This window comes from Aotus nancymaae, unplaced genomic scaffold (assembly GCF_030222135.1).
Source record: "Aotus nancymaae isolate 86718 unplaced genomic scaffold, 86718_ANA_hifiasm-v0.15.2.pri h1tg000039l, whole genome shotgun sequence".
NCBI classification, from domain to species: Eukaryota; Metazoa; Chordata; class Mammalia; order Primates; family Aotidae; genus Aotus; species Aotus nancymaae.
The window spans coordinates 4,592,987-4,603,579 of NW_026988453.1; the positions used below are offsets into that span (position 1 = coordinate 4,592,987).

Below are 10,593 nucleotides of genomic sequence, written 5' to 3' on the forward strand. Positions count from 1 at the left end.
CTTGGGGCCAGGCTCTAGGGAAGGGCTGGAAAGAGGTGAAACAAGGAGACCGCTTTGGACCCAGGCCAACCAGAGGAGCCCTGTGAGGCGGGGAAGGGTGGGTTTCTGTGGCTGCCTGGGCATGAAGGCATGAAGCCTAACCCCATCCTCTGTGGCCTGGACCAGCCCTGTCAGGTTCTCCAACTTTGTGCATTGAGACTGGGTGTGTCCGTGCCTACCGGTTTGTGTGAGTGGTTGGGGTTGTGCTTTTTGCACACATCTACCTCTCTGCCTACTGACCTATTTATAGCAAGAGTGCTGCTTCCCCCAATGTAGCCCAAGTTGCTGGTTCCCACTGCCATGCTCTCCGAAAGGGGCTGGCAGCCCAGCAACCCAGGGAACCAGACCATGCCCCAGGGAGTAGCTGGCACTGCACTTTGTACCAGTTTCTGGTATTTATGGCAGATAACACATGGGATTCAAGGGCAGAATGGGGACTCAGTAGGGTGGGTGGAAGGGTTGCTGCTCAGATAACTCAGCCCCTCCTAGGGCCAGTGCTGGGGTGGTCACAAAGCCAAGGGACCCCAGGTCTGACACCAGCCACTTCCCTTGCAGGCTTAGCTCAAAAGTCACCATCCTACTGCCCTAAAAAGTCAGAACTTGCCAGGAGCGGTGGCTCACGCCTGTAATCCCAGCACTTTGGGAGGCTGAGGCGGGTGGATCACGAGGTCAGGAGTTCGAGGCCAGCCTGACCAACACGGTGAAACCCCGTCTCTACTAAAAATACAAAAATTAGCCGGTGTGGTGGTGCGCACCTGTAAGCCCAGCTACTCAGGAGGCTGAGGCAAGAGAATCGCTTGAACTCAGGAAACGGAAGTTGTGGTGAGCTGAGATTGCGCCACTGCACTCCAGCCTGGGTAACAAAGCAAGACTCTGTCTCAAAAAAAAAGAAAAAAGAAAAGAAAAGAAGTCAGAACTTTGGTCTCTGCTTCACAAGAGCCACTCTCATGAGTATGTTGGTGGAAGAGGGGCTGCCCCAGACCTCTACTCCACCCCAGCAGGCTTTGGACCCAGAAGTTAGTGGGATGGAGAAAGGACCTGACCCAGAGGACAGACGAGTGGCTGCCCCACCTCCGGGAAAGAATCAATCCTGGGGGATAGAACCAGTGCAGGAGTGTGAAGGGGAAATAATTGGGAGGAGGGTGAGTGAAGGTGGGAAGAGCGGAGTCGGGACGGACAGGAGAGCCCAGGACAGAGGGAAAGAGTCACCTGGTGGCCATGTCTGGAACTGCAAGTATCCCTTCTGCAGGGCCTCCCGCCCTGTGCCACAGGGCCAGGTGAGGGATTGAAAGTGCTCTGACCAGAACACTTTCAGGTATAGCCAGCAGGCATCAGGGAGAGATAATCCAGGTTTGCAGAGGAAGGAGAGCATGAAACCCGGCAGGAGAAGCAGCTCTGAATAGACAGGCCTCTCCTGACGGCCAGAGTCAGGGGCAGGACTGGGTCAGTTCTCAGAGGTCAGGGCTCTGGTGAGCTGAGCACCCTGGGTGGTGAATGTGTGCTGTGTAATGTCACGGGGACTGGACAGAAGGGGATCTGGGGACCCTGGCAAGCAGCCACCAATTCCTTAGCCCTCCCTTCAGATCCCGAGCTCCAGATGCAGAGTGACTGGAGCCCAGCGCAGCCCTCTCTTCACAAGCCCCATGCCTTCCCTTTCTTCTCAGTGCTCGCAGTCAGAGCTGCAGAAATGACCAGGAAACTGGGTTTTTAATGAAGAGGCTGAGATGCCTGTGGACACTGTACACGTCATAGAAGGGGCGTGGCACGGGGCTGGAGGAAAGCTGCTCTCACTCCCTCCTCTTCCTCCACTTGTGACACCACGGGGTGGCCAGGAAGCCCCAGGTGCCTCATGGGTGGATGGAAGCCCACTCTGCCGGGGTGAGGTCTTCAGACACGCGTTTGTCCTGCCTCTTGGGTATCTGTGTATTCCCAGTTCCAGAGGAGGGCATGCAGGCTGGAGGGAAGAAGTAGGGGTGGGGAGGGATGCTCCGGACATGGGCAGAGAGGTGAGTGAGCTGGGTTGGAGAAGAAGCATGAAGCAGGAGCCCAGAGCGCAGCACAGCAAGCTGGCCTGTAGGGACAAAGAGGCGAAGCCATCAGTTCCCATGGACCTGTGTGCAGCGCATGAATCCCTGACTTACCTACAGCACATGCGGTCCCAGGGCTTCTCACACCTAGCACACCCCTGGCTGGATCTTCATTCATAGGAGCTCCTACAAAACCTCAGCTTCTCAGTCCATGGGCACAGTTCTCCGCCTTTTGGGGCCCCTCACACCGCTCCTCCACACTGCGGCCCTCAGCTCTTACCTGGCCTTACCACGCTACGCTGTGGCTGCTTAATTCCCAACTCCATGCTTCTGTGGCACCATCAGCCCTTGGACGTGCCCTTCCCCTTACCAGCTAGCACTCACCCATCACATCCTCAGAGAGCTCCTCCTCTCCAGAGCGCCTGCTCTGACCAGTGCTATCTGGTGGATGCCTGCCCTACTGCACGTTTTCTCGGCACTTCCATGGAGGGCTTCATGCGGCCCAATTTCCTTGCTCTGCCCAGTTTCCCCGGCTATTTCCTCAGGGGGTGAGAAGCCTTAGCTTCTCTGAGTGGTAGCTCCTTGGGAACACATACTGTGACTGCTGGGTACTTTGCAGGGTGCACAAATAAAGGACATCGCCAGGAGATGTTTAAAAGAGCATAGATTTTCAGAAAGTCAGAGACGGAGGGACCCCAGGGATCCTCTAACCTAGTGGTTCTCAAACTCTCGTGTGCATCACAATCACCTGGAAGGCTGGCCTCACCCTAGAGTTTCCAATTTAGTGGATCTGGGGTGGGGGCTGATCATTTGCATCCCAGGTGATGAAGATGCTGCTGGTCCCAGGACCACACTCGAAGAACCACAGATTTGATACAGCCCCTAATTTCATAGACATGGGGAACAAAAAGCACCCCTAAACAGAAATGACATGCCCAAGGTATCACGGTGCTGGAGCCAGGACTGAGCCAGCTAGCTGGCCCTCATCAGTCTCATCGGTGCCTTCCCCCCTGCACCACACTGGGTACAACCCGCCTGCTGACTGGGGACTCCGTCATTATCCTCTAGACTCTGCTGGACCCCAGAGAAGGGAGCTGGTCTCTAGGTACCTCTATTGTGAGGTTGGAGACTTGGCGGCATCAAACATCTTCTTCCGGCCCTCCATCCCGGACATGGCCTCCACATTCTTCCTCCAGTCACCCACCTCCACGGGCCGCTCCTGTGGACGACACAGCAGGGACTTACCAGACTGGACAGCCCCTCAGCTCAAGAGAAGCTGGGTCATAGAAATCCAGTCTCCTTGGATGATAAGAAATCCTGACGCCCTGCCCCAGCTGGTATGGTCCTAGGACTCTGCCAGGCAGGTGGACATGGGCCAAGCTGAGGCTCCACAGGAAAAGGGCAGCTGTGTGGCTTGGGAGCACTGGGTGATAGTGGCAGCTATGGGGCCAGTTCCCACCTCAGCGCACCTCAGCGAAACCTCCTGCAAGGCCCCACGCCACCCTCCTGGTCTGGCAGTCTCTGCAGGCTCAAGGCAACCTCTTCCAAGAAGCCTTCCCCTGCTAATGTGGCTGGCTTCCCATTCCCTCAGTACACTGCCTGCCTCATCTCTTCTCCTCTGAAGCTTCTTGGGCCAGGGACTAGGTTCCTGTCATCCCTGTTTCTTACAGAGCCTATCAATTTGGAGCACATATACTGTGAGTTCAACCAAGCTGTGAATAATTTGCTGCTGGGTGGTTGAGCTCAGTTCTCTAACATCTGTGCTCATGTATAAGCTGCTGTCTCCCTTCCCTGCAGTGACCTGGGAGTCATCTCCACCATTACCCTAAATCTCCACGTTCTCTTCACACTGGGTACAAGGTTTTTACTTCATTTCTCGGTCTGGGGTCTAGCTTTCTTGGTGTCCCAGTTTCTTCGTCAGATTGGGAGCAGCCTGAAGGAAGGGAGCTTCCTTCTTCCCACACTGGTCTCCCAAAGGGTTCTAGAATGTTCTGTCAAGCTGACTGGCCTCTAGCAGGAGCTCCTGGGCCTGGCTGAGGCTGTGTGAGGGGCTGACAAGGGGAAAGCTGGCAGGGCGGGGGGTGGAAAGTTCTGGGGAAAGGGGCCTCACCTTCTCTGTGTCTTCCTTCTTCACAGACTTGAGGTTGGCCCGCAGATCCATGGACACCTTGTGCTTGGAGCCCAGCAAGGCCCGGAGCATGGCGTCAGCAGAGACGCGGACCCGACGCAGGGGCGGGCGCTTGAACTTCCCACGGAGGTCCAGCACCTTCAGCTTCAGGTCCTTAATCTGCAGGCGAGAAGGGCCTGGGTCACTGGAGAGGGGGCTAGCCACAGGGCACCCTTCCTGAGGACCTCAGCCTGCTAGGGTTCCAGCCAGAGACACACCTTAAATTGTCCACCCCCGGAGCCAGACCTCTCAGCAGTCACCAGCCTTTTTGTCACCAGGGGCCGGTTTTGTGGAAGATGCTTTTTCCACAGAGAAATGGTAGGTGGTTTCAGGATGGAACCGCTCCACCTCGGACCATCAGGCGTGAATTAGATTCTCATAAGGAGCATGCAACCTAGATCCCTCACATGCGCAGTTCACAATAGGGTTCTCACTCCTACCAGAATCTAATGGCACCGCTGATCTGACAGGAGGCAGAGCTCAGGCGGGAATGCTCACCTCCTGCTGTGTGGCCCAGTTTCTAGCAGGCCACGGACAGGTGCTGGTCCCCAGCCCGAGGGTGAGAGATCCCTGCTCTAAGACACTCAGACCCACCTATCCCTTTGCAAATAGCCACTGCACATTCGCTGATAAACAGATGGATAAGTGGACAGATAAAGCCTATTAGCCGTTGCTAACACTGTACCCTTGAATAAAAGGGGCAGCCCAGCCAGACTGAGACTTGCGTGGTTTGGAAGCCCTGTGTGGAGTGCAGGCCTGCTTCCTCTTGTTCCTGCAGCCTCATCCCTGCTTCTAACTTATTCCTCCCCAGTGAGCCTTCAAAGCGGCTCACAGCCCTGGTCCAGCAGGGTGATAAACTTCCAGGTCCTGGACCCCTGGAGGAATTTCCCTAGAGGGAAATCTTAGGAGCTTGGTGACCCCACATATCATCATTCCTGGTGAGTAGAAGGGGGAAGGAGGGAAGTGACTTGTGGTCCCTTCCTATCCCTTCCTCAGACGCCCCAAAGGAGCCCTGTCCTTCCCCGCTCTGCCTTGCCCCACTGAAGCAGGCTCTGGATGGAGCTAATCCTCCCACGCTCCATGCTAAGGGGGCACAGAGCACCGAAGTGGGAACCAGAGACCAGCACTGGTCCCAGGACCCCCACTGTGTGACCCAGGACAAGTCCTTGGCCTCTCTGAACCTCAGTGTTCTCCTCTGCAAGGTGCAGATCATAGCCCCTACTTCATCCACAGGCATGTAGGGAGGATCAAAGGCCGTAATGCAATGAAAGCCCTTCACAAAGGTAAGACCTTATTAACAGGCATATGATTGTTTGTGTGGGTGGATAAAGAGAGCGCTTCTGTTAGGCCGATAAGCCCACATGGCAGGTAGGGAGGAAGTTTGTACTTTTCACATGTGATTTTCCACTCTGCCCATCTCCAGCCCTATGGGGCTAGTGTGGAGAAGCCAAATGTGTGTGGAGAAGTGTGTGCAAACTACCTGCTAAGTGGCCCCCTCCCGGGCCCTGCGGAAGGAGGGGACATCCCATGGCTGCTGCATCCATGCCCACCCCCCGGCCCAGCCCACCCTGGCTGTGCCCCTTCCCTTCCTCGGACTCACCTCCCTGGTGTTGTGGAGGCATTTGGCCTCGATGTCGTATCGCTCCTCATCCACCACCTCCACCTTGGCGTGCAGCTCCCGGCACAAGTCCTGCAGGAGGCAGATGGATCAGGCAGGCGTAAAGAAGACGGGACCAAAGCCATCAGCTTCCAGCCCTTGACCCTCTCCCCAGAGCCTTTGCAAGTCCTGGGATTCAGAGAGGAGCTGACCATCTCCTCCACTCTGAGGCTCCTGTATGTGCTTTCTTAAAAAATAGTATTCTTGGCCAGGCACTGTGGCTCACACCTGTAATCCCAGCAGTTTGGGAGGCCAAGGTAGGTGAGTCACCTGAGGTCAGGAGTTCAAGACAAGCCTGACCAATATGGTGAAACCCTGTCTCTACTAAAATACAAAAATTAGCCAGACGTGTTGGCGTGCACCTATAGTCCCAGCTACTCAGGAGGCTGAGACAGAAGAATAGCTTGAACCTGTGAAGTGGAGGTTGCAGTGAGCCAAGATTGCGCCACTGCACTCCAGCCTGGGCAACAGAGTGAGACTCTGTCTCAAAAAAAAAAAAAAATAGTATTCTTTCATCACGGCTCATTGCAGCCTCAACCTCCTGGGCTCAAGTGATCCTCCCATCTCATTTTTTAAAATTTTTGTGGAGACAAGGTCTCACTTTCACTATGTCGCCCAGGCTGGTCTCGAACTCCTGCATTCAAGTGATCCACATGCCTCAGCCTCTCAAAGTGCTGGGATTGCAGGCATGAGCCACTGTGCCCAGCAAAACAAAATTGTTTTCTTATGATAAAAGTAATGTGTTAATTGTAGACATCTTGGAAACGACGTATTATTAAAATACTTAGTAACAGAGATACTTAGTAACATTTTGATATATTTCCTTCCAGTCTCTTTTCTCTGTAATAACTGGCATTTAAACAATTTACCAGTGTTCTGAAAACATTAAAGACCAAACTCTAGGAAAGGATAGACAAGTCCTTGGAGAAGGGGGGCTTCTCTAAACCCCGGCCACCTCCCCACTCCCTGCCACCACACTGGCTGACTGTGAAGCTGGATCCCTGGCTCGACCCGCCCAGGCAAGTCACGTCTCCCCTCTGAGGCTCAGTTCAGTGCCTGTAAAATGCGATCTAACGTCCCCACCTCGCAGGTGGTTGTGAAGATTAAATGAGACCATATAAAGGAGGGGTGCCCTGTAAATTATAGAGCCTTGAGCTGGTGTTATTTCAGGCTCCTGCCGTCTGGCCCCTGGAGCCACCCACACAGCGCCAGCCTCACCCTGCCCCGCCCCACCTGCCAGGCTCACCTGCAGGGCACTGAGGGACAGGCCGCGGGTCTGCAGCGTGGGGATGCGCTCTGCCAGGTAGCGCACCTTCTCAGCCTCACGCTCCTCGTGCTCCTGCTCCCAGCATTCCTTGGCCTTGGCCAGCATCAGGCTCTGGACAGGACAAACCTGCTGAACTGGGGGCCTCGCATCTCCCACCCGGCATCAGGGAATGAGGGGAAGGCAGCCCCAGGCTGGGCCAGTCTGAGACCACCATCCAGTGTAGAAGTGTGTGCAGCAGCCATGGGCAGGCCATGCATGAGGGTATACCAAGTGGCCACACACAACATTCCTCGAGCCCTGAAACTTGTTTTTCCCTGACAGTCTTCCTTCCTCTTACCCACTAACTGTCTGTTTTGACCCACAAAGCCCCAAACAGAGAAACACATATGAAAATAAAGTAAGTCCCTCTGCCTGTGGTAGCCTCCCACCCTGAAGCTGATCACCACCTCCTCTCAGGACCCCAGGCGGGTGCCAGGATCCCACCCACTGACTGCCTGAGCCTGGCACTGACTCCAGCAATGCTGAGCTCTTCGTGCCCCTCATCATCCTCGCTCTGGCCTCCTTCCTTTCTCCTTTCTATAACCCTCCCTTCAGAGTCTGGTCTGCTGCCCCTCTGCCTCCCACTGGGCATTCCCCTGCAGCCAGCCCCCAGCCTCACCTTCAGCAAGAGTTTGCGGGAGGCAGTGATCTTGGGTTTTCTCTGTGGGCAAGAAGAGAGAGAGACGGGTGGTGAGGCAGAGGCTGCAGAACTGGAGTTCTGGTCTAGGCCAGGACACGTCCCAGCCAGGGTTCTCTACCTTTATCCAGAATTCTCTGCTCACCCTATGGTGCCTTAAAAGCTCATCTGTGCAATTCAACCCCTGCAGTTCAGAGAGGCTGCAGTCAGCTACCTTGACTTAGGGGCTGAAGCCTTAACTTCCCACTCTGATTCTGCTGCTGCTGAAATCTTGTAAGATACTATGAGGGCCACATGGCTTCTAGAGGCACCTCCTTCCTCATCTGTAAATATGGATATTATGACCCCTCCCCCACTGACCATTTACTTAATTCACAGAGTTGTTACAGATGAAATGAGATCATAGATGGGCAAATCCTTTGAAAAGCATAAAAGCTATGTACATTTTCACACTTCAGGTCATAATACAGCAATGCCTTGATGATCTGTCTCACTGAATAAACAAGCTGTGAATTTCCCAGATAAATGAAATATGTCTATGTAGACCTCAAAACCTTTTAAAATGTTAACACCACCCATACAAATCCAAGATATCAAAGCACTGTTTTATTATCAAAAATCCTAAACATGTTCCTGCTTACTAGTCCTAGCCCTGTGACAGTGGTCCCTCAGGGCTGGCAAAGCCAAGTTAGGGCTGCTTGGCCCCCAGCTAATGAGACTGTGATGCTTTTTGAGCACTCATATCTTTTCTGGGCTGTAAGCAGTCACTTCTCATTGCCTAAGGTAAGTAAGCATCCTCAGACTTAATGTGCTGCGAGCTGGGGGAGCATGGCTCTCATCTGTCACTCCACTGTATAAGTTAGACGTGATTCCCTTTGACAGGGAAGTTCTCATGAGAGACAATAAGTGAGTTTCAGAACATGGAAGGTGTAACTTCCATCCTGATTGTTCAGAGTGCTTTGTTCGTCTTTTCCTCTCCTAAAGATTTTTTTTTTTTTTTTTGAGACAGAGTTTCGCTCTTGTTACCCAGGCTGGAGTGCAATGGCGCGATCTTGGCTCACGGCAACCTCCGCCTCCTGGGTTCAGGAAATTCTCCTGCCTCAGCCTCCTGAGTAGCTGGGATTACAGGCACACGCCACCATGCCCAGCTATTTTTTTTGTATTTTTAGTAGAGACGGGGTTTCACCATGTTGACCAGGATGGTCTCGATCTCTTGACCTCGTGATCCACCTGCCTCGGCCTCCCAAAGTGCTGGGATTACAGGCATGAGCCACCGCGCCTGGCTCCTAAAGATTTTTGTCACATTTCAGATAAGTGCCATTTCAAGAGAAAGGGGCTATGACTCTAAGCACTGCCCCCATGGTTCACGCACCGTAATGTGCACACAGGGTAAACGTTTCACTGCCGTCTTCTTTCCCCACACTGGGTGAGCTGATGGCCACATGATTTGACCATCTGTCAGTGGGGACGCATTTTAATACAAACCTCAGCAAAACTTAGAAATTCATATGAATGTGGAAAGGTAACATGTTCAATTCTTACTGAGAATCTCTGTGCCAAATGTCCCCTCCATCAATAGCGCTAATTCTCACTGTTGCCATTCCTGAGCCCACGTCCCTATCCCTGCCGTCTCCATCCATGGACTGTACATAGGCTGTGATCTCAGCAGCCTGGTAAGTCTGGAGTGCACAGAACGGCCAGTGTCAGGGCTCTCTAAGGCCTGAAGGGGATTTAAGGACATCTCTTTGCTCCTCGCTCAATGTTCAGCCACTGGGCAAGGGTGGAATAACACGATGACTATCCCTTACCCTTCAAATATAACTTTGCATAAGATCAGCTCTGCAAGGGACAGGATGGTCCCCCCAAGACTGGACCAGCTCTCAGAGTGGGTGAGGAAGAGCTTGTGCTCAGCGAGGGTGCAGAGTCGCACCCAGCCCGGCTGCAGTACCAGTCCCAGGATGACCTTCCAGGGACAGGTACTACAGCAGGGCTGGGTGTGGCTCTGCAGCACCAGTCCCTGGACGACACTGTACACTGGCACAGCAACTCACTCAACGCTAGGAAGCCCCACATCCAGAATCTTCACCTGAGATTTCCATCTCCCAGGAAGGTACTCAGCCACTAACTACCCTACACCCCCTGGCAACCCCACCAGGCCTTAACGCAAGCTCTCCCCTCTCCTCAGATGCCAACCCCACCTTTCCACCTTTACCAGTCAGAAGAGTTAACCAGAACAGAGACACCCCAAATATCACTTACCTCGCTTCAGGCATCCACCGCAGGAAGGACGGGGAAAGAGCAGAGCACAGAGTGAGTATGAACAATGAGGATTACACGTGCAGCCGCAGAGCCTCACAGACCAGCTCGTGGGGCGAGCGGCCGGTGATGACAGTGAGCCAGACACTCATCAGGCGTCAGGCAGGGAGAGGGTTTCAAGGTTCCGGCAGAATAGAATAAAACCCAACAGCCCTTTGAACTACCAGGCACTCTTATTGGGAGGTACTGGACGTGGTAAGTTGGGGAGAAGTGGTGGAAGGTGAGGGAAGCCTCGGGGTAGCCTCAGGGTAGGGTTCCAGTAACGTGGAAGCATCCATCCATGGGCATGTGGGTAAATTCCCAAAGCTTGGTTCATCTACTGCACCAGTGTTAAGTGGTGGCCTGGTACATGCAATTCATGTGATAGATCAAGACGGGAAAACTCTGACGCGCAGGCCAAAAAGGCCTTCCCAGGGCAACCTGGGAGTGAGTTCTGCTTGGTGG

The 10,593-nt window shown here is 53.8% G+C and overlaps 1 protein-coding gene across 1 annotated transcript; it reads right to left on the bottom strand.

Moving 5' to 3' along the window:
• Positions 1 to 1,719: 1,719 nt before the first annotated feature.
• On the bottom strand, positions 1,720 to 7,866 carry TNNI1 (troponin I1, slow skeletal type). The gene is made up of 6 exons (XM_012459511.2): positions 7,816 to 7,866; positions 7,137 to 7,268; positions 5,834 to 5,923; positions 4,177 to 4,353; positions 3,176 to 3,285; positions 1,720 to 2,110 (listed from the first exon to the last, which is right to left on the bottom strand). Exons 2-5 carry the CDS (start codon positions 7,260 to 7,262, stop codon positions 3,178 to 3,180), a joined length of 501 nt encoding a protein of 166 aa, XP_012314934.2. The 5' UTR covers positions 7,263 to 7,268; positions 7,816 to 7,866; the 3' UTR covers positions 1,720 to 2,110; positions 3,176 to 3,177.
• Between the last annotated feature and the right edge of the window lie 2,727 nt (positions 7,867 to 10,593).